The sequence below is a fragment of the Alternaria burnsii genome (assembly GCF_013036055.1).
Source record: "Alternaria burnsii strain CBS107.38 chromosome Unknown 729, whole genome shotgun sequence".
Lineage (NCBI taxonomy): Eukaryota > Fungi > Ascomycota > Dothideomycetes > Pleosporales > Pleosporaceae > Alternaria > Alternaria burnsii.
Genome location: NW_024066127.1, coordinates 34,885 through 57,286, shown reverse-complemented (window position 1 = coordinate 57,286; position 22,402 = coordinate 34,885). Strand labels below are relative to the sequence as shown.

The 22,402-nt window shown below is 52.0% G+C and overlaps 9 protein-coding genes across 9 annotated transcripts; 5 read left to right on the top strand and 4 right to left on the bottom strand.

Moving 5' to 3' along the window:
- Positions 1-356: 356 nt before the first annotated feature.
- On the bottom strand, positions 357-1,037 carry GT037_010324 (uncharacterized protein; the record flags this gene model as incomplete). Its single annotated transcript, XM_038935371.1, has 2 exons — positions 357-947; positions 1,008-1,037. 2 exons carry the CDS (start codon positions 1,035-1,037, stop codon positions 357-359), a joined length of 621 nt encoding a protein of 206 aa, XP_038781879.1.
- A 245-nt stretch (positions 1,038-1,282) lies between these two features.
- GT037_010323 (uncharacterized protein) lies at positions 1,283-2,331 on the top strand (the record flags this gene model as incomplete). The annotated part of the gene is made up of 2 exons (XM_038935370.1): positions 1,283-1,816; positions 2,245-2,331. 2 exons carry the CDS (start codon positions 1,283-1,285, stop codon positions 2,329-2,331), a joined length of 621 nt encoding a protein of 206 aa, XP_038781878.1.
- Positions 2,332-2,606: 275 nt separating this feature from the next.
- GT037_010322 (dipeptidyl aminopeptidase b) lies at positions 2,607-8,301 on the bottom strand (the record flags this gene model as incomplete). Its single annotated transcript, XM_038935369.1, has 8 exons — positions 2,607-2,873; positions 2,948-3,523; positions 3,593-3,722; positions 4,223-4,319; positions 4,372-6,991; positions 7,712-7,870; positions 7,920-8,000; positions 8,053-8,301. 8 exons carry the CDS (start codon positions 8,299-8,301, stop codon positions 2,607-2,609), a joined length of 4,179 nt encoding a protein of 1,392 aa, XP_038781877.1.
- Positions 8,302-8,956: 655 nt separating this feature from the next.
- Positions 8,957-9,687, top strand: GT037_010321 (duf-domain-containing protein; the record flags this gene model as incomplete). The annotated part of the gene is made up of 4 exons (XM_038935368.1): positions 8,957-8,989; positions 9,038-9,061; positions 9,118-9,177; positions 9,226-9,687. The coding sequence occupies 4 exons, from the start codon at positions 8,957-8,959 to the stop codon at positions 9,685-9,687; spliced, it is 579 nt and encodes a 192-aa protein (XP_038781876.1).
- An 840-nt stretch (positions 9,688-10,527) lies between these two features.
- Positions 10,528-12,591, top strand: GT037_010320 (atp synthase-like protein subunit alpha; the record flags this gene model as incomplete). The annotated part of the gene is made up of 6 exons (XM_038935367.1): positions 10,528-10,599; positions 10,790-10,998; positions 11,051-11,446; positions 11,502-11,673; positions 11,781-11,862; positions 11,927-12,591. The coding sequence occupies 6 exons, from the start codon at positions 10,528-10,530 to the stop codon at positions 12,589-12,591; spliced, it is 1,596 nt and encodes a 531-aa protein (XP_038781875.1).
- Positions 12,592-13,430: 839 nt separating this feature from the next.
- GT037_010319 (tlg2-vesicle protein of 38 kda) lies at positions 13,431-14,631 on the bottom strand (the record flags this gene model as incomplete). Its single annotated transcript, XM_038935366.1, has 2 exons — positions 13,431-14,133; positions 14,180-14,631. 2 exons carry the CDS (start codon positions 14,629-14,631, stop codon positions 13,431-13,433), a joined length of 1,155 nt encoding a protein of 384 aa, XP_038781874.1.
- A 1,090-nt stretch (positions 14,632-15,721) lies between these two features.
- On the top strand, positions 15,722-20,247 carry GT037_010318 (ccch zinc finger and smr domain-containing protein; the record flags this gene model as incomplete). Its single annotated transcript, XM_038935365.1, has 6 exons — positions 15,722-16,647; positions 16,698-17,411; positions 17,461-17,633; positions 17,683-18,014; positions 18,312-19,147; positions 19,200-20,247. The coding sequence occupies 6 exons, from the start codon at positions 15,722-15,724 to the stop codon at positions 20,245-20,247; spliced, it is 4,029 nt and encodes a 1,342-aa protein (XP_038781873.1).
- Positions 20,248-20,299: 52 nt separating this feature from the next.
- Positions 20,300-21,308, bottom strand: GT037_010317 (uncharacterized protein; the record flags this gene model as incomplete). Its single annotated transcript, XM_038935364.1, has 2 exons — positions 20,300-21,040; positions 21,270-21,308. 2 exons carry the CDS (start codon positions 21,306-21,308, stop codon positions 20,300-20,302), a joined length of 780 nt encoding a protein of 259 aa, XP_038781872.1.
- Positions 21,309-21,650: 342 nt separating this feature from the next.
- Positions 21,651-22,000, top strand: GT037_010316 (uncharacterized protein; the record flags this gene model as incomplete). Its single annotated transcript, XM_038935363.1, has 2 exons — positions 21,651-21,698; positions 21,761-22,000. The coding sequence occupies 2 exons, from the start codon at positions 21,651-21,653 to the stop codon at positions 21,998-22,000; spliced, it is 288 nt and encodes a 95-aa protein (XP_038781871.1).
- Positions 22,001-22,402: the final 402 nt, after the last annotated feature.

The following is a 22,402-nucleotide window of genomic DNA, read 5'->3' as shown; positions in this document are numbered from 1 at the left end:
GTCAACACTTCACGAAGATACCTCTAGTGACAGTCAGTACAAGTACGCGATTGGGCCATAATGACTGCAGCAAGAACGAATGTGCTCAGAGAGAAGATTGTAAACTCATCATAGATGGTGCTAGACGAGTCAAGGGATCAGGCCGCAAGCAGTCTTCACTCTCGTCTCAAGCCCAGCACCACCTCCGCCTAAGGATGATAACTAAGATTGCATCATTGCACATGAAAGTGAAGAGAAGAAAGTACTTACAGTTTAGGTCGGCTGAGGATGTGATGTCCGTTACCAGCTAGCAGGCACGGCAGGAAGGGATGTTGCCGTTGTGGTGGGTTGCCAATAGGTTGTAGCGGTTGCCCTTTTCAGTAGTCGAGATCGAGGGTATCGTCTTTCTGCACATCAGGCCCATTAGCCTGATGCCATGCGTCCCATTCGTCGCTCCCATCATCGCTGTCAGCGCCATCACGGCCACTCCTTCTTCGTGGCAAGCCTCTCTCCAGCCTTATCTCTTTTCTCCTCTTCGCATATCTATCCCGTTTTCTCTTGTTCTTAGCTTTGGTCGTTGCGCTTGTGGTCGCCCACTGTTGTTTCTTCGACCCTGAAGGTTTATCAGGCTGTGTGTTGTCAACATCTGCGGGCTTGTGTGAGTCCTCTTGTGTTGGAGCACAAGGTGGTGCTGGACTCGCAGAAACAGCCTTGCCATCGGAGACTTCGCCGTTCTCTTTCTGTAGCCGCCGTTTGCGGAGCATAGCATGAATTTCCGAATGTCGGAACATGGCAATTTGCTCGTCTGTCAGGGTGCGCTTCGTGCCGTCAGGGTAGTAGCCCAACCCATCGTCTGCTTCGTCGAGGTACTCTTCGGCCGCCTCTGCTTCTGGCCCAAAGCCGTGTAAGACGTGTTCTGGCGCCGATGCGTGTGGAAAGTGTTGTGCATGAAAGGCGCGTAAATCGTCCTAGGCTACGTTAGCAAATTGCTACTTCCTAGAGTGCAGACTCCAGGCTGTTGCACTCACGACAGTGACGGTGGGAATATGGAGCTCCATGGCTAGTGTTTGGTTTGTAGAGCGGCAGAGATAAGCGCGCGCTCCGAGGCGCGGTATATCACGTTGGTGAAGACATGAGTGAGGACTAGAAGAAAGGGTTTCCAAGCTCAGAAGGCGCCCAACGATCATGCGCGCGATCACGAGGTCTTGGCTTCACCGCGGCATGACGTCTGTGCTTCCCACCTTCCAACGCCGCGTTCACCCAGAACCTGTAACGACATCCTAATGCACAGCCTTGAGCGATCATGAAGCCCGGATCTGTCGTCGCATACCCTTTCGCAGCCATCTCCCTCCTCCTTGCCACGTCTGCGCAAGCCCGCCCCTTTGAGAGCATCATCCAGTCGTTCAACATCATCAGCGAACAGTCGCCCCTTCGAGACTACATTATGGGCAACCCTGAGGAACAAGTGTCGACCGGTGTCATCATATCCGATGTTATCGGCAAGACACAGAACATCGCCATCTTCAGCGGCCTGACCAGGGACATCGACACAGTCTCTGGACGACTAGACAACGCCTCGCAGAACGCCACGGTGCTGGCACCGAACAACAGCATCATGCGCGATCTAAAGAGAAAGCCTTGGGAAGACCCCGAGGACTATAGCACCTTTGGCGCGGACGCATATGAAGGCACCGGCGGGCAAGATCGCGCGCGGGGCAACCTCGAGCGCTTCGTACAGCGGCACATCATACCAGAGAGTCCGTGGGAAGAGGGCAAGAAGGTCAAGACACTTTCCGGAAACGAGATCTGGTGGGAGTCTAAGGACGGCCAAAAGAAGGTAAGCCACTATGTTGGTAGTCTCAGCATCTCGTTGGATATGCCCGCGCCCCACCTTTCAGTGCGCCGGGTCTTTTCGTTTTCCGCCTACACAATCACAAATATGACCGTTGCAAATCCGACGATACCCATCAATCAACCAATCACATTTAACTGTGTTACGGTGAGATGGCCGAGTTGGTTATGGCGCCAGGTTAAGGTTATCTTAACACATATTCCTGGTCACGAAAGTGGCGTGGGTTCGAGTCCCACTCTCATCAGCATTCGTCTGGCTTCAGTCAGATACCCCAGGTTCTTTTTTTGCCAATATATCGGCCTGGAACAGGCTCTGGGACTGTGCCGTACTTACTGCCTCCTATTTTTGCTCACCATCACTAGTTCTTTCGCGTGCTTCAACCTTAATGAATTTTAGCTAACTTGCAACTTCAGATCCAACCAGCCGACGTCGTGGTCACAAGCATAGCCGACAAAGTATCTAATGGCGAGATCTGGGTTCTCGAGGGCTCTCTCGCATAGGTACCATGTACTCGGGAGAGCCTGTATGTGGATCTTGACGTCGTGGGCGCTCTTTCTTCTTGAACGGTATTACGATTGTACAGTGGTTGTCCATGTTATGCATTAGACGGTGTTATGATAAACCAGTGGTAGAATGATGGTGGTCCGTTCCTTGAATACAAGCTGTGTGTTTCTTTTACTTTGTCCTGTCGCATTTACTCGCTACGCCTCAACTAAGGGCCACAAGACGTGCCAAGTCTTACAGTCTTCTACATCACTGTTCCTCGTAGTACTTCTCAAACATTCTCCTCGAAGATTCCCACATTCTCATGTCCGCTCCTCTTCAAGAATATCTTCATACTTTCCAACACCTGCTTCTTCAAGTCTGGCCTCTTTAGATTCTGCCCTGGAAATCCTCCATACGTGCTATCAAACTCGAATGGCTTGATCGCCTTCCAGATCCCGTGAATCGCCTTTGGCTTCAGTGGAATCATATTAGGATACGCCCACATGAACGAATACGATGTTGTATCTGGTACGCGGTATGCGTTGTTGAAGCCAGACTATTCTCCTCGTTAGCTCTCGAAATCTCACCAAAGCCACATGACGCAGCGAGACAGAATAGAGGGGAACTAACAGGCACACTCATGAACGTATCAGCAATAAACAACTTCTTGTCCCACCACAGCACCGAACTACCATCAAAATGGCCCCCGCATTGAATCATCTTAGCCTCGCCTCCAATCTCTTCGATCTCGGTAACCCCTTTGACCAACTTCCTCACACCATCCTTATCTTTGCGATTCAACCACATCTCATCATCCCCACATAGATATACCGGACATCCAAACACACTCGCCCACTCCAAGTGAGTCGTAAAGAAATGTGGATGGCTGATCACAATCGCCTTCAACCCGCCTTTTTCCTTGATGAAATTAATCGTATCGGGGTTCAAGAATGCGACGCAATCCCAAAGAACGTTTCCACCGGATGTCTGAAGTAGGATGGCGCGTTGTCCAATACCCAATTGCTTGCGGGTGGTGCTGGAGTCGGCGAGACCAGGGGGTAGTTCAGAAGGAGACAAAGGTGCAGTGGTTATGTAGTGGATTCGTGAGTCTTGCTTGTCGGTTTCGAAAGTGTTCTTCTGGAGGGGTTGGGTAGATGAGAGTGAGGTCCAGGATTGGCCGCTGGCGGGAACGTACTGGCGAGGATCCTGAGGATGAATTAAATCGCTTACTCTTCAGACTGTTCAACTCCAATTTGGGTTTGGTGACGGACGTACATCGCAGATCCGACATGTCTCTGGGTGCTGCTCAAGTGGAACATCAAACTGCGTACCGCATGTTTCGCAAATTGCCAGATTGCTAGGCTCAAAGCTCATCTTGAAGATCAGATACAGTTGAATATCAAGTCTGGAATCAGTTGAAGCGACACAAGCAAGAAGGCAGGCGAAGATGCTGTCATGTTTACGGTGTGTGATGTATTGTAACTTCCAAAAGTGGGGTCCAAGAGGGGAATGGGCAGCTGATGACAGTTCCTCGGAATCCAGCCACTTTTGAGCTGACAAACGCTTCTGCTTACGCAACGTGAAGTAAATGAGGCCTGTGGTAGCCAAGTCACGATAGTTAGGTAGGCACAAAGTGATGTTCAATTGCGGGCCCATGCTAAGCATGGTCCACAGCTTTGCTCTGGTGCTCATAAGTGATGAATTAACGAGTACGAGATCATGCATGTGCGAATGTTTGTCACGAACTTTGACCTTCACACTGCAGAATAACACAATGCTTAGATTGTTGGTCGTATAACAAAAAGTTTCATTACAAGGCGATAACGATATCCTACGCCATTCAACGCCTAAGCAGTTCATACACACCAAAATGTGCATGCGAGAGCTGAAATATGCACATCCTACCGTACTATTGACCGCGCATCGTCTTGTGTCTTGGGCACTGCATTTGTAATCCGCGACCACTCGCCGTTGAAAGCATTCACAAGCCACCACTTGAGTTCTAAAGCTCCGTTAGTAATCTCCTCGCAATACTGACAAAGCCGTGTACTTACTGTCATAGACGATTCGGTTCGCGTTGTGAAAGTAGATGCTATGATCCGAATCCGGGAACACATGGACGTCGTAGTTTTCGATACCTGCAAGGTCCAATCGGTCAAGCAGAGTAAGTGTGTTCTGCATGTGTACGTTGTCATCGGCGACGCCGTGCATGACCAAAAAGCGGACGTTCTTTGCCAGGGACGTGACATCGGTGATGGTAGAGTTGTCGTATCCTTCAGCGTTGTTTTGTGGTGTGTGCATGTAACGCTCCGTGTAGATGGAATCGTAGTATCGCCAATCAGTCACAGGAGCAACAGCCATTCCGTACTTGAATGTCTCTCCTCCGTCCTGCTCGAGCGTCTTCAGTGTGTTGAATCCTCCGTAACTCCAGCCCCAGATCGCAAGTCGATCAGCATCGACGTACTTCTTGCTAGCCCAGATTTTGGCTGCAGCGATCTGATCGTGCGCCTCATAGTAACCAATGTTGCCTCTTGTGATGCATCGGAGCTTGCGACCAAGAAAGCCCGTACCTCGTCCGTCCACTGTCACAACAATGTATCCGAGACTAGCGGCGATGTAAGACTGGAAATCGACCTTGAACTTCTTATCGACTTCTTGCGAACCCGGACCGCTGTACTGGTAGAAGAGGACAGGATATTTCTTCTTAGGGTTGAAGTGCGGCGGACGGCGCTCAAGGACATTCAGTTCAAATCCGTCCACGGTGATCGTCTGATAGTTGAGGATGGGCATCTCGAGTGAGCGTACGAAGCGATCAAGAGACTTGTTCTCCTCAATGACTTTCTCGTACTTGTCCTTGTTCGATGGCGTACTGATAATCTTTTGCCACGGGATACCAGGACCTTTGTAGGAAATCAGGGCATAAGAACCACCCGCTGAAAAGGATGCTCCATAGTACCCTGAACCCCCATCCTTCAAAACTTCGCTCTTTCCAGTACCGTTCAGATATACAGAGTAAGCGTGTCGTTCCATTGAACTCTTCTCAGTCGAGAGGTAATACACAAGGTTGTTTGTGAGGTCTACCCGGGAAGGTGCATCCGCAACCTCCCACTCACCCTGTGTAAGCAACACAGGTTTGTCGCTATCCAAAGGTGAGAAGTACCCAATATGGTCGTAACCCTCGTGAATGATTGTGTCGATATAGCCATCATCCTTGCGTCCGTTGTCGGGATCAGCTGGTACGAATGTCGTCTTCTGAGAGACTTCAAACCAGCCTCCGTCCAACTCTGCGACATTCTCGGTTCTTACTGTCTTGCCAGTGCGCTTTTCGACGTCCATCAAAACGAGCTTCAGGATGTCGCTCTCGCGGTTGGTCTCACGAACAAGAACTTGCTTCGTCTTCCCAGCCCAGACGATCTCGGTGATTAAACGGTTCTTGTCGCTGAAGTCGTCCTCGATATCGACACTGAACACTTCGCCCTTCTCGACGTCGTAGAATTGTAGCGACACGATAGGATTAGGTGCGCCGGCCTTGGGGTACTTGATGTCGCGAACCTCGGGGTAGTTCTCCTCGCCCGCCTTAGGCTTTTCTCCGCTTGGCCGCGAGACGAAATATTGAACAGGGTAAGTTGGCACGGTAGACTCGTCGGTGCGCAAGAAGGCAATGTACTGACCATCCTCGGACCACCAAGTCGCGCTGTTTCCTTGAAAGACCTCCTCCTCGTATACCCAGTCAGGCACGCCGTAGAATAGCTCAGAGCCGCCGTCTTTTGTGATTTGAATAACTTCCTTGGAGTTCAACTTGCGGAGGAACATGTTGTTGTCCCTCGTGAAAACAACCGCATCCGACTGTGGTGACAGCGAAGCCAGCTGTATCATGCTCCCTGGCTGCTCAGGGTCAAGAGGCTCGCCAGTCTGTGTCTCGACGTCAAAGATCCAATATTTGGCAATACCGGAGTGTCGCCAATTCTTCTGGTAATCCGACATGACAAGCACCTTCTTGAAGTCCTTACTGGGCCAAACGTCACTGGGATAGACGTATGTGCCATCCACCTCGAACGTGTTCTTCTTCATGAGCGTGGTCTTGCCAGCAGAAGACTTTGCTTCGCCCTTGGTCCTGATATCCTCGACCACCAGGTATTCCTCGTCCCCAGAGCCCTTCTCAAGCAGCAGGCCATCCTCTCCCTTTGGTCCCGATATCCACGCGACGCTCTGTTGTTGGGGATAGAAGCGGCCTCCAAAGACGTCGTCCATTGTAATCTTCTTCCCGGAGCCCTTGGTAGAGGTAGCGAGAGGGTCGTGCGGCCGCGATGAAGTATGCTTGTAGCTACCGCTCATCAAGAAGAAGACGAGCGCAAGTGCCCATCCTGCTACACAGGCTGTTCCTACAATCCACAACCACCTTCTTGCCTTCTTGTCTACGGAAATAGGGGCCTGGTATCGCCCATCCTCGACGTCGAACGGCTCGCGCGCCTGGCTTGCGTAGTCGTCATCATCTATGTACTTCTCCCCACGATTCGAATGCAACGCGCGGTTGATGCTTGGATCGTTGATATGTTCGAGAACGAGCGACGTGGTAGAGATCGAGGATACGGAAGCTTCGGAGCCATCTTCTGAGCTGCGCGCGGATCTCTCTTCTTTGGTCAGCAACTCCGTCTCCTCCTCCTTCGGGGTGCGCTGTCGCGGCATCGTAAAGTTCAAGTAAGATTAATTGTGAGAACAGTTATAACATCCTGCTGAAAAGTAATGCCAGATTTGACAAGTCAGCCTGAAAGAAAGGGTACAGTGGCGAGGCGCAGGCGCGAGTTATGGACAGTGCTTAGAGTTGCGGAGTTCACGCGGAGGTGCGGGAGCTGGTGTTGGCCGAAACATACCAAGCCACTCTTTTGACGCAAGGGGGCCGGCTGTTCTTGCACTAAGATTTGCACACAATGGAGTCAAGACATAGTCTTCTATTCAAGCCCAATTTGGGGAATTATCGGAAGGGTAGTAATACCAGCTGAGCCAAGTCTAGATTTCATAGCTTCCTTACGCCGTGCGCTTCTATGCAGAGCCTCAACTGCCCTGCGCTTCCCAGACTTTTGAATTCATCCAAGTGATTGCCATACTCCCCACGGATACTGATACAGCCAAGAGCCCGCTATTACGCCTCATGTTTCTACGATGGTTGAGTTTTGGATGGGTTGTCGATGGTTCCATCAAATAGTGACCTCGGTTCTGCAGTAAAAACAACTCCTTGATTATGCTGCTCGGGCGCTGGCGCTCTGCTCCCGTTGATAAACTCGCGCGCGTCGGCAGGGGTCGTCGAGTCGTCAGTCTATGACGGCAATGGACCGAGATAATCCTAGAAGCCTTGCTTAGCCGAAAACCAATAAGACTGACAGGTATCGTCCTTACCTCCTTCATGGTGCCTACGGCATACATCTTGTCCACCTCGGATCTGAGACCCTTGATCTTAATGCGGATGTTGGTACCCTTTTCAATGACCTGCTCTCCATCGTCTGTCCACTGCGGCGGTGTAGCATTGGCGTCGAACTTGATTTCAGCGGGAATCATCTGTCGCTGTCAGTGACGGGTAGGTGCATAGAGGTATGGTAAGAATTACACTACGTCCCACAAAGGCCTGTAAAGAGCCGCAGTCGACGAAGAATCCAGTACGCAGTACTGAGGTAACAATGCCGTCCATCTTGACGTGGTTAGCAGAGGACTCGATGATCCCGTCGGACAATGCCACATACCACCTCGCCTTTGTAGGGCCGCCATACGACTGCCTTGTAGTGCACAACGTACTCGGCAGATCCAGAGCCAGGCATGACCTTGCCATCAGAGATATCGAACGAGTCCAGAATACACACGATGGTGTACTTTCCGGTACTCGATCCCTCCTCTTTCTGCAGCAATTCGCGATGGATGTGCTGACGGATGAGAGGACCAAAGTATGACGGATGCAACTGGATGGTCTTCTCGAGTTCTTTGAGGAAAAACATGTTGCGCGTTGTGCGAGGGATACGGTAAGGTAGATGCGCGCGGTTCTTGGGGTGAGGTAGACGAAGTTGCACGGTTCAACGGTAGAGATCGGTAGAAGGTGGAATGACAGGTAGACGGCCTTGGTTGCTACTACGCGACTCTATTGTCTTTATTCTGACTGGCCCAGTGAAGAGTCGACAGTATGTGGTATTCAACGCGCGTGCTTCAGCGAGACGCGCCTTCGGCCTGCAACGCAGCCCAGATTCTTATATCCAGCAGCCCATGCGCACAATTTCCAGAGTATTCGCGCCGCTCGTAGAAGTCCGAGGTATACAGAGGTAGCAGATGTGGGCCGAGTGGTGAATGCTAGCAGAACAATGGTCGCGCCAGGAAGGTTGAGCTTCCAAAGGCTGCAGGGCTCTCGGCGCGGAAAATCACTCGCTAAGGCCCGAGCAGCGACACAGCTCCCACCTGCCAGCTTGCGCACCCCCACACACCCATGTCGTGATAGCCATTCACCCTGCGCCATCATCCTCTCGGCTCCCGCGGCCGGTGCACTGGTCTTTCCACGCTATCCGAGCTCGACCTCTTCACGCCGCATCTCCAAGACATGATTTAGTCTCTTGACGGCCATCCCACTCTTTTGACACGCGCCCAAGTTCCCCATCCGGCATCATGTCTCTCAATCTGGAGAAACAACTTGTCTTCGTACGTCATGCTTCAACAGATGTCTGTACTGAGCTGACTGGAATGTAGTACGGAGCATACCACCACAATAAAGTAGGCCATACCAGCACGGGGCATCTTCACATGTCAACTAACATGCCATGTGTCAGGTCAACGTCGGCATACATTTGCTCTGTGTTCCTCCGATTCTGTTGACATCTTTCCTACTGGTGAGAATCTTGACAGCCATCACGCTGCTTTCTCTAACACACCCGTAGCTCACCAACACGCCTGCCGTTCCACTACCGTCATGGCTCTCCGTACCTAATCTCCCGTTCAATGTCGGCACTGTTGGGGCCGTCTTGTACTCGACCTTGTACATTCTCATGGAGCCTGTCGCAGGTGCCATGCTGGCTCCAATTCTCATCGGCAGCACCGCGTATGCGAACCACCTCACATCGACCTATGGTGCGACTGCCAACTCCTGGGCCGGCGCAGTCAACATTGCATGCTGGATTGCCCAGTTCATCGGACACGGAAAGTTCGAGGGAAGAGCCCCAGCGCTGTTGGACAACCTCGTGCAGGCCATCTTCCTGGCGCCCTTTTTCGTTTGGTTCGAGATACTCTTCAAGCTCGGCTACCGCCCCGAACTGAAGCGCCGGATAGACCAGGCCGTTGAGCTGGAGATTGTAAAGTTCAGGAAGAGCAAGGAGAAGGGTCAGAACGGCTCTGCGAAATGAGGACAGACATCGACAGTGGATATATACTGTATAAGCAGATGAGCACCCAGCTATTGGCACTTGCAAGATAATCAAAGGAAGCGTTGGAGGATCAGAAGACAGTGCAATAGTGTATGAATACCGCAAGAGAAGAAAGCATTGCGCAGGAGCAAGGTGTACGCGGCGTCTTAGAGGCATATGTTGTCTTTGGTGTTCAAGTTTGCATAAACGGCTGCATGTTTCTTGAGATTCATATAACATAGTAGGATACCAATTTAGAATGTGTTATACTTTACAAGGCGTTGGTGTCTCTTGAGCTGTACGTGGGAGTAGAGCTTGCGAGCAAGAAAAGCGAACACAGACTTTTGAAGTAAGTACTTGGAGTGTGGTGACATGAAGCTAAAAGAAGCTTGCGTTTTCTGAATTGTATCGTACACCGAGAAGTAGTCCGGAGGTATCCACCATCGTCTACTTTATCTCTATCAAAGTGTGGGGTACTTGGCCATGTACTGAGGTTCACCTGCCAAGCTCGAGATGTGCTGCAAAGTCCCGGAGATGACCACAAGATGCATATAGACAAAACATGGTCTCTCTGATGGCTTTTCGCCCAGTGCGTGCACGCCGAGTCACCCTCCAGAGCGGCCAACGTGGTGTTGTAGTGATGGAGCTCGGTTGAGATGCGGCTTTTTTAGGATTAGTGGTAGACGCCAAGGTCCGCGCTTTCCTCCCGAACCGCAGGACTTTCTTCCTCACAGCAGAGCTCCCCATCCTCCACTCCATCACCATCTCCCCTCTTCCATACCTGCATCAATCTCAATTGGTTGCAGAGCCTCCGAAATAGACTCTTGAGCAGCCGCAGCCATGTTCTCAAGGGCCATCCGCCAGTCGAGCCGCCGGGTCGCTGCAATCTCTGCCACGAGCAGGATTGCGTCGGTAAGTCCATCGCAACCGCCTGCAATTGCGCCTGCCGCACCGTCCAGCCATCGCCAGTAGCCCCAAGAACCGATATCCGATGCCATTGGCGCCGCAATGGAGCTTCGTTGATGGAACTGCGTGGGCTGCGCTGGGCGGAACGAGCTCCCCTCTATCGAGATGCAGTGCTGATACCTTTTCTCCGCCACAGGCCCGCGCTCCCGCGTTCATCAACGCTACCCGATCCTACGCCGCCGAAGCGAAGGCCACCCCCACCGAGGTTTCCTCCATCCTGGAGCAGAGGATCCGCGGTGTCCAGGAGGAGAACTCCCTCTCCGAGACTGGTCGTGTTCTCTCCGTCGGTGACGGTATTGCCCGTGTCCACGGCATGAACAACGTCCAGGCTGAGGAGCTTGTCGAGTACGCCAATTCAGCAACATGACAAACGTTCACGGAAGCTAACGGGTGGCAGGTTCGCCTCCGGTGTCAAGGGCATGTGCATGAACTTGGAAGCCGGCCAGGTCGGTGTTGTGCTTTTCGGTTCTGACCGTCTCGTCAAGGAGGGTGAGACCGTCAAGCGTACCGGAGAGATTGTCGACGTTCCCGTCGGCGAGGCTCTTCTCGGACGTGTCGTTGACGCTCTCGGTAACCCCATCGATGGAAAGGGTCCCCTCAAGACCACCGAGCGTCGCCGTGCTCAGCTCAAGGCCCCCGGTATCTTGCCCCGCCAGTCTGTCAACCAGCCCGTACAGACTGGTCTCAAGTCTGTCGACGCCATGGTTCCCATTGGACGTGGTCAGCGTGAGTTGATCATTGGTGACCGTCAAACCGGAAAGACCGCCGTTGCCCTCGACGCCATGCTTAACCAGTACGTAATTTCGATAACAACTGCAAGCCAGACAAATACTGACTTTGTATTCTAGACAGCGATGGAACAAGGGTACCGACGAGACCAAGAAGCTCTACTGTATCTACGTCGCCGTCGGTCAGAAGCGATCCACCGTCGCCCAGCTCGTCAAGACCCTTGAGGAGAACGACGCCATGAAGTACACCATCATTGTCGCCGCCACTGCCTCCGAGGCTGCTCCCCTTCAGGTATTACTCTCCCCCCACCGCTTCTAAAACATGTACTGACAACCCCCCTGTACATAGCGCCATTTTCAGGATGCTCCATGGGAGAGTGGTTCCGTGACAACGGCAAGCACGCTCTTATCATCTACGACGATTTGACCAAGCAGGCCGTTGCCTACCGTCAAATGAGTTTGTTGCTCCGCCGTCCTCCTGGTAAGCTATGATGATTTCAAACGCCTGTGAGACATGCACTGACTTGGAATTTTCAACTTTGCAGGTCGTGAGGCTTACCCCGGTGACGTTTTCTACCTCCACTCTCGTCTCCTTGAGCGTGCCGCCAAGATGAACGACAAGCTCGGTGGTGGTTCGCTCACCGCTCTGCCCGTCATTGAGACCCAGGGTGGTGATGTGTCCGCTTACATTCCCACCAACGTCATTTCCATCACTGACGGACAGATCTTCTTGGAGGCTGAGCTCTTCTACAAGGGTATCCGTCCCGCCATTAACGTCGGTCTCTCTGTCTCCCGTGTCGGTTCCGCTGCCCAGGTCAAGGCCATGAAGCAAGTCGCTGGTTCCCTCAAGCTCTTCTTGGCCCAGTACCGTGAGGTTGCTGCTTTCGCCCAATTCGGTTCCGATCTCGACGCTGCGACCAAGCAAACCTTGTCCCGTGGTGAGCGTCTCACCGAGCTCCTCAAGCAGAAGCAGTACGCTCCTATGGCCGTCAACGAGATGGTTCCTTTGATCTACTCTGGTATCAACGGTCTCCTCGACTCCGTACCAGTCAACAAGGTTCTCCAGTGGGAGGCTGACTTCCTTGCCCACCTCCGATCGAACGAGTCCGACATGCTCGCCCAGATCGACCGGGAAGGTGCTCTCAGCAAGGATCTCGAGGCTAAGCTCAAGGAGGTCGCATCGAGCTTCACCAAGAGCTTCGTCGCATAAACGAGTTGAAGGCTGGAAGAGTGGGTATTGTCTATTCCAATGTTCTGAGGGGCCAAAAAGTGCTGATTGGTCTTTGAGAATAGATGTATAATAGAAGATGCGTCCTCGCCATCAGCTGTGTCTCAATATGGAAGATTTGTTCGTTTTTCTGCATTGACCTCAGCCTGGCAACGCACGCCTACCTTGGTCGACGAATACCTCTTGTGATTCCCTGTGCTCTTGTTAGCGGTACATATACAGCTCATGAGAATGGGGTGGCTGGGCTCTGTATATGACAAATGAACGTTTCCTCTGTTAGATCTACGTTATGGGTGTGATGGCCGTGATACTGATGCTAACAAGAACACCAATCTTATATGATATCCCATTCGGTCACTTACAATGACTAACGTTAGGTCAATACTAATACCGTATACAAGGGTAATACTGAACAGGTACAGAGATAACAAGCTTTACCTTGCAGCCTACATTGGCTTCTAATCAGAAAACTTACAAACAGCAGCAGCATTGTAGACTTCTAGATACTTTATTGTATCTATATAACTCTTGGTACGCTTTATTGTAGTAGGAAGAAGTACCCTGATGATACTAAGATAGCCAGCACTATTAGAAGAACGGATATGGAGCGGCAACAGAAGTCCCCGAGCTGTGGATCTAGCAGGGTAGACATTCCCATGACAGGTAGTCAGGCGCTACTTGTTGGTTGTAACACTTAAGATATGACAAGATAGTCTGATAAAGGCAAAGGAGTTTGACGATACGGTCTCGATTCTAATAGTCTATAGGAGGTATTCGCCATACCCAAGTGACGTATGCAAAAGTCTTCTATGCAAATGCGTCTATTTCTGCCTTCCGCGTCCTCGCTCCTCGCTGTCACTGGCATCGCCATCCTTGAACGGGTCATCGCCGATGTCCACGGTATCACCCGTCTCCGGAGGCTCATCCCTGTACTCATCGTCCCAGGTTGTCCGGAGACTGATATCATCGTCTTCTTCACGTAACCGTTCGGCAGCTTCCAGCGCTCCCGGGTCATCCGCGTATTCGTTCTCCAAATCTTCGATACTCATACGACGAATACCCGCACGCTCTTCGGCTTCAAGCTGTGCAGCCCGGGCCTTGGTCTTGCGGTATACGAGCCAGCCTGTGGTGACACCCGCAATGAGGCCAATGAATATGGAAACGTAAGACAGAGCTTTTGTACTAGGATCCATTTTACCTCCACTCTCAGCAATCTTCTCGAGCTGGCTGCCGATGAAAATATGCAGCATAAGCTTTGGCGATACGATAGCAGTAGCTAGAGCGTATGACGCCCAGTGTACTGTTGGGAAGGTTGCGACAGCGCCATTGGAAATTGAGTATGGTAGTGGACACAGTCGGTACATGATGAGGAGTTTTAGACCATCGTGCTTGAGGGTTAGGGAGAGGGCGGCGAAGCGCGTGTCATTCGCTATCAGACGGTGTACCATGTTCTTGAGGAGGGTACGCGAAAGGAGGAAGGACGCTGTGCTGCCGGCGACTGTCGCTGTTGCGGCTATGAACCAACTGGTTTATGTCAGATTGGATGTAGCGAAAGTCCTGGTAACCTTACCCATTCGGAAAGCCATAAACGAAACCGGCGATGGTGAGTAAACTCGAATAGCCAATCAAGGGCGGGAATGATACAACAAAGATCAAAACCCAGAGTATCAGCCATCCGGCTGTGACGTCTCTCCACTTCTTCGCTACGGGTAGCAAGGCCCCGAATATGCGCTCATTGTAAACCAAGAACAGTATGCCGCCTACTGCCAACACCAAATTCCCAACGAAGAAGAGTATTTTCTGCAAGGGAGAAAGTTTATTGTATTGATCCAGGATTCGTCGCGAGAGTGTATCGTACTTGTCCATGGCGCGCTGCCGCCATGTGCTCTGTTGGCTCTGGTGCGAGGGATTGCGCCGGAAGGTAGATGATTGCGAACGTCGACTCCATATCGGCGTCTGGCCTGTTTCCTCGTCGTCTAATGGGAGCGCAAGAGCGCGGACGTCATAGTCGCTCGCAGGCATGCTAGCTGATGCCTACGTAAAGTATTGGGGGGTGTGCCCAGCGGAGTGGCGCGGATGTATGCGGAGGTAAGAAGATGTGAATGGGGTACGGAATTCAATAAGAGGGTAATGGGAGGGTGTTAGCTGATACGAGTGGAGACGGACATTCCGTGTGGTGATAGTAGAGGGTTGGAGACAGCTCTGGTGTGAGATGCTAATGCTAGTGGGAGCGCCGCTGGAGAGCTCTTGGTTTCATCGTCATCCGGGCGGACGAACGAGGTGCATCCGCCCTGCATTAGGCGATCAGATCAGATCTACCGCGAGTTGAAACGACATTCCTTTTCCGCATGCGTGTCGATGGCGTTTGAAGATTGAGAGGGTGTTGACAACTACATTATAATGCGCATGAACCCAGGCCTATGCAGTATCAAATGCATAGGTAAAGGTCGACAGCTCCGGTGCATGTCTCCACCGACCCGCAACAAACACCCATACACGTGACCTTGCTCAGCCTCTTGCAGCCTCTGGCGGCCGTGTGGCGTCGACGAGCCTATTCGAAGGATACTTGAGGCATATGTTGCAGCTTCTTTTCCGCCGACGAATGCCATCTCAGCTCTGCAATCTCAGCCCTGGCCGTCATCAACGCTCAGCCCAGACGCACACCACACTCATCCCTTCATCAGCAACTACCGGCTCCAGGGCCATGTAGGGCAAGTCCGGGACCAAGTGTTGGAGATTACCGTTCCCGCTGTATGGTCGACGTTGCTGCACGGTGCAAGCATCCCCCACCCCTACGTAGTTGAGCCTAGTCCCTCGAGCTTCATTCGCGCTCGCGATCGCCCCAGGCATTCATTCACTCTGCCCGTTTTGGCGCACTTGGTGTGTCCTGCAGAGAAAGGCTGCGGGACTGGTTATTGCCCTTCGTTACAGCTTCATTCCCTCTGTGACGCGCCGGTCGCTCCTCTGCCATTACCCGCAGTACATGTAATCACCCCCGACGGCCTCCTGTCTCGACCAAGACCTCTGACCTCAAGCGCCCATCCCGCGCGCAACTTCTGACCGCCTATCACCCCAATATACTTCTTTCCTTGCTTGGAAATAATCATTCACCATGGTCGCCGACGACTTGTACGAAAAGGCGCTGCCTGTGTTGCAGGACGAGGCCCTGGACGAGGAGGACAAGACGGACAAGCTCGAGGAGCTTCTGCGCAAGGAGACAAACCTCACCGGCAAGTCCCTCGAGAACATCGTCCTAGACTGCCTATGGCGCTACCGCGACGCTGGCAGCTCTTCCAGCTCTCCTCCCAGTCGTCATACCGTCATCCGCCGGCCCTCGCCAGCTCCCTGGCAGGCCAACCGCGCTCCGACTCCCGTCAACAACTCTCCGCGCATGGTGCACCCTCCACCAGGCTTTGGCATAGGTCCACCCGGCTTCGCACGCACAAAGTCGTCGACTGCATCCCCCTTTACTTCTCCGCGACCCTCGCCCCGACTTGCTTTTTCCACACCGCATATCCCCCATAGCCCCAGCCTGAGCGCATACCAGTTCAGCGAGTGCGCAAGTCCGAACACAGAGTCCTATGGCGATCTCGATGGCCACTCCGTCGACTGGCTGGTCAACGATGATGCTGCAAGCACAGAGTCTTCTCTCCTGGGTGACGGCACGCTCAACGGTGCCGCGGCCGAATGGGTGCAGCCCCAGACCATGGACATGGGCCCGTACGACATGTTGCGCTCCATCCTGAGGGACGACCGATCAGACGAAGAGCTTGAGAAGGTCTTGGAGGCTAATGGATATGACCTCAGTGCTGCCCTGCTTGCACTAATGGGTCAGCAACTAGACGTACAACAACTCCCCACTACTCCCTCAGAGCATCCTGGATATGTCATCGGAAAGTCTATGAGTCCGGCGTTTAGACCTAGCACGCCCGTAGGCCAGCAGAAAAGCAACATCGTGTGCAAATACTTCCTATCAACAGGCCATTGTGCCAGAGCAGATTGCAGGTTCAGCCACGACACCAGCAAGACATTATGCAAGTAGGTGTATACACATGCCTCTGGGTATTCTAAGCTAACGCTCACTGCAGATATTTCCTAAATGGAAACTGTCTAGCTGGTGACACATGTCTCTTCTCACATGATCCCTCTGCTCTCATGGCTCGCATGGCTGTCTCAGACGTCCAGACTCCACCTATACCCAACTTCCAGATGTCTGATTATGAGTTCCCTACACTCCACTACAACGGCTCACCCCTAGGTACCCCATCGATAACATCAGCTGCAACCTCTTTGGAACAGCTCTATGGTCTTACTAGCGGTGGCCCTACACGTCCTCCACCAGGACTTAGCCCATTTGCCAACTTCACTCCTGGAGGCGGTAGTCGTCCGCAATCTAGAACCGGCAGTCGCCAAACCTCACGTGCTACTACACCATCAGTACTTGCAGTGGACGACAATGATGCTTTCCCTAGTCTAGGCTCTGCTGCCGCTGCTAAGACTGGAAAGCGTCACCACGGCAAGCGGGGTGGCCATGGTCATCACAAGGATGCCCCGGGACCTAATAACCTTGCTGATGTCGTTCGCATGTCCCCTGTCCCTGCTCCTGTCACTCCGGTCCGCAAGGGATTAAGACCAACCAAAAGCTTCACCGGATCTCGCGAGAATAGTGTGGCTGCACAGGCAATACCTGCTCCTCAACACATTCCGTGGTTAGAGACTGGCGAGAAGGGTAATCAAGCGTATCTTAAAGCTCGCGCCGAGGCCTTTAAGCATGGTAGTCTGCGCAACAAGTTCTTGCAGAGGTAGGTTACGTCGATCTTCACAAGGGATACCCATGCTAACACCTATCAGTGCTGCTCAGGCCTGGAACCGTAGTGATTCGCGCGCGGCTAAAGCTCTTAGTCTTAGGGGGCAGAGCGAGAATAATCTGATGCGTGAAGCCCACCGTGAAGCTGCTCGTATTCTTTACGAAGATCGCAACAAGGACAGCGACGGCTCAAGAGAGCTGTATGTTGATCTTCACGGTAAGTCGAGTTGGTGATTTCGATTTTTAGCAGGACTAATGTCACTCAGGTCTGCACCCAGATGAATCCGTGTCATACCTCGAGGGCATTCTTCTGAAGCACAGCTCATCTTCTCGTCCAGTGTATGCCATCACAGGAACTGGCCATCACTCCAAGAACGGCAAGGACAAAGTCGGCAAGGCTATTCGCGGCTTTCTCAACGAATGGCGCTATGCTTTCCGTGAGTTCTCTGTTCCTGGCGATCGTAACAACGTAGGTGGCATTCTTGGTATCGACCCGAGTAGCTACGACAAAAGCGTCGCAGAACGGCCGAAGGAGTCCGAATCAGACGGAGATAGCTCGAAGAAAGACACCAAGATTCGCATCATGAAGAGAGATGATGTAATAGACGCGCCGAAAGGTCCAAAGCGTGCTGCTTGATCTGATTGAGTGGAATGCTCAATGTACCTAATAGGTAGCAAGAAATAAGAAAGAGTTTACTTCACCGCTTGTATTGTGGCCTAGGCCTTATTGACGTGTTGAAGTAGCAGATTGTTGAGACGTTATGGCTCAGCTGAGGAAGCCACACCCAGCGTCGCACCTGCTTCTCGCGACAAGACCCACTATAACGTGCTGAGTCTTGTCTCTCACCATACAGCTTGTGCATTTTCAGTTGTTCTTGTCTCACCTCACGTGCAGCGGCCTTCTCTGTCTCGCGCGTCATTGAGCAGCAACGCCATACCATTACCTGCGACACCGCACCTCCTTGTCCACTGCCTTTTGAGTGTTATTCCATATCCTGTCGCTATGGCTCCCCGACGGCCGAGCACGGCTGGCGACATTGACTCACGCATGCCATTCGCATCGGCTGAGATGTTGCTGTGGGGCCCAGAAATGAAACAGCAACATGCTCACCTGCTCACAGAGATGCGCAAACTCCAGAGACATCACGAAGCTTACGATGTCCGGATCAAAACTACTGAACATGTTGCAGAGGCCGCAGAGGCTGCTACATCCAGAATCCGTCATCTAGAGCAGCAACTTGCGGCAATCGAAGCCGAAGATGACGACAAAGCATTCGAAAAGTGGGCAATGGGCGAGATGACGCGGCTGGGTAACTTCATTGACACAAACAAGCACGTCAGGCAGAAGCAGATCGAGCTGGACAATGTTATGTCCCATGCCGTGGAGGATCTAGATAGGCTTAGACAAGTCCCTAGGGATCTTCAAAACGTTCTTCTGCGTCTTGACGTTCTCGAGGCTGGTCGAACTGAAGACGTCCGTCGGATCAGGAGCTTGGAAAAAGAACTCACTCATCTCAAAGCTATCCAACATGACCACACTACCAAGACCGCTGGTTCCCAGACAGTTTTCAAGATCCAGCAAGCCATCATGAGAACTATGGCACCACCTCCGTTACTGAACGACGGGCATTCAGACGCGACTACTGAAGCTGAGGATGAAGAGCTGGCCCCTATGCAGAAACCTACACATGAAGGAAACCAGATACGACAATATCCAGAGATGAGAGAAAGGTAAGAAAATTCTCTGACGCAGTCATGTGCATGACATTGCTGACGATAATAGGAATCAAAGCACTACCTTCGCTCCATCAGTAACCTCAGACAGCCCAACAAAGTCAGCCCGGCAGAGACTGATGCAGAGGCCATCGATTCACGACTCCATGTTACTGCGCAATTCGGAAGAACAAGAACAACTCCGAACACCTTATGCATTGCCTGATAAACCAGGATATGACATTCTCCCTGCAACACAGCTCCTGCCACACATCCAACAGGCTCGAGGTCCGGCTCCAATCCCAACGCGCGAGGCTCCCTCGCATGCCAGAGTCTCTCCGCCTCCAACACAACTACTCCGCAACAACCGCACATCTCCAATCCTAGCCTCAGTCCCAGCCTCAATTCTAGCCTCAACATGTAAGGCCCACCCACGTGCCAGAGTTGCTCCACCATCAACACAGTTGGTCAGTAAAGCTGGTTCGAGAAAGCGGAAACTACCTGAGAGAGTGCCCCAAACTCAACGTGTGACACGTGCCCAAGCTAAGAAAAGTCAAGCACAGGAGGCTGATGAGCAAAAGCCGCTAGGGGCAGGTAGTTCTACACCTTTTCCATCTGTGCAACCAGCCGAGCCCGCTTTATCGTCGCGCAAGAAGCGAAAAACTGCCCATGCGCAAGAACCAGATCAGATCAAAGCCGAACCCAGCACTACAACCCGGGCCGCCCATAGAACACCGGCAATCTCAAGGCGAAGCGCTGCCGCAGATCGAGGCAAGAACACGGCTATGGAACCTACCCAGCGGGTTACAAGAAGCCCGACAAAATCAAACGTGCCAAAGGTTATTACATCGCCTGTAAAGAAAAAGGATCCTTTCCCAGTTCGATCAAATGCTACAGATTCACAGAGACAGAGGTCGTTGATTGTCATTCTTCGGAACCCGCAGAAAGCAGCAAGAACTAGACGTAGTGAGAGCGATGATACGGAAAGCACCCCTGCAGACAGAGTTAAGATGTCACCTCGCAAAGCGGCAATTATGCCACTGTCACGTTCCAAGGCTAGGAAGAGGTCTAATGGAACAAGGGCGAAACCGGAGATATCTGGAATCGGCGCTTTCTAAATTCTCAAGATCTGATGAACTTCGGTCGTTGTTCGCGTATGGAAACTTCGCCTTATGTTTCGCTGAACTCGTACAAACCCTCACGATCTGCAACTGGCACTTCTAGGTTCGCCTCTTCGATATCTTTACCATCCACCTTGAGTCCCGCACGCATAATGTCGCCCGTCTTCACTGGACCCACGCCCTTCGGCGTTCCTGTGAGTACAATATCGCCCTTTTCTAGCGTCATGACCCTGCTAATATCGCTTAGTTGTCTCGGGATTCGGAAAAGCATTAGTTCAGTGTTGTCGGATTGCTTCATTTCGTTGTTGACTGAAAGCCAAAGGTGTGCTTTCTGTGGGTCTGGGATCCGGCTCTTCGCGATGAAGTTGCTGATGGGCATGAAGGTGTCGAAACCCTTCGCAATGGACCATGGCAGGCCTTTTCTTTTCGCTTCATCCTGCACATTACGTGCAGTCATGTCGATAGCGAGAACATAACCTGTATTTCGAATGTCAGTTCGATAGGGACCCCATATAATGTTACACTTGGCTTCATGTATAGCGTCCGTAGTACCTTCTATAGCATCCATAGCACCCTTGGTATCCTCAGGATGCAGATCCCTTATTGTCTTGCCCATGATGAGACCGAGCTCAACTTCATAGTGCATATTCACACCACGAGGTCGTAGTACTGGACCAGCGCCTGGTAGCAAGATAGATGATGGTGGCTTCAGGAAGAAGAAGGGTTGCTTGGGCGTAGCACTAGATAGCTCCTTAATGTGGTCTGCATAGTTCCTGCCTATGCACATGACCTGCGAAGTGTCAGATTATACCAAAAGTCTCCTCTGTGCCGAGTCCGAATTTCGTTCTCTTCCAATCCGACTTGCTCAACCGTCCAGTTCCAAAGCACAGAAACACTAACTTTGCAAGCCACGATAGTCAATATAGTTCGTGCCAATTACATTTGCCACAACATGGCTCTCCAGCTCTTTCTCCCACTATGGTTCCCTGATAACACAGATACCACACGAAATCACGTACCTTGCGACAATTCGCCCTGATAGCTTGTATGCTCGCCATGATGAAGTATTCCCAAGGTTTTCAGATATAATCTAAAAGCACGTATATATGACTGCAAACGAGATGTAGCAGACCGTCTTCAGGAAGGTACTTGACCGGTCATCGACGGGAGTTTTGATCTCGGGCCCCTGCCCGCTACGGGTTAGGAACCGAGATGTGGGGGGAATTGCCGTGTGAACGTCAGAGCTTCTGGGTCATCCATCCCACTTGCGATCGCAACGCAACGCAACCAAACTACCGCAACAGCCATTCCACATTACATTACGCATTTGTGACCAAACAAGACATATCCCAGGATTCCCTTTAGCACCCGCGCATATGGCGCAAAGCCAAGAAAACACAATGCAGCTTGCGGAAATGCTATCCGATCTTGTGTCCTTACGCGTTTGTGTACGTTACCCTGTCCTCGTATCCATGCATCGCCCTTCTTTTTAACACCATTTCATTTGCAGGATCCCGCTGCAGCACTTGCCCTCGTATCTGCGCGCTCTACAGATTTCGACTCCACATCCTCCCATGACAACACCGCAAAACCCAACACAGCAACAGACGATGAGCAAGACCCAGACCTCAAGCGCGCAAAGGACCTGCTGAAACTACATTACGAAGTGAAGGAAGCGCACAAGAGGGGAGAGTTGGGCAGGGGACTCGAGGAGGCGAGGAGTTTGGTTAGGAAAGCTGTTGGCGGGTGAAGAGGAGGTTGGAAGTGAGCATGGACATACAAAGACACAAGAGATGCTGCGCAACACCAAGCGCAAGGTCAAGAAAGAGAGAACATGTGAACTTGCGGTGGGGGCTAAAGGCAACTGCAGCTGCGGACGTGATCGATAACCTTAGACTCACGCAAAGAGGCATGACAAGGAGGGTTCAATACATGAGCACGAAGAGAAGAGAAAGGGTGATCTTCGCACTCTCATCGTGTTGGCAGTTCCTTGCGAAGACAAGAGGGCGCGGCTCGAAGGAGACATGTAAGACTGAGAGATTCATTCGCTTCGTAGTAGCATCTGCATAGGAGTCGGTATTCAACGCCAGGTAGAGGGCTTTCTTAGGGAGACCTGAAGTTCACCACCACGATCTAAATACTAATCTTCCAA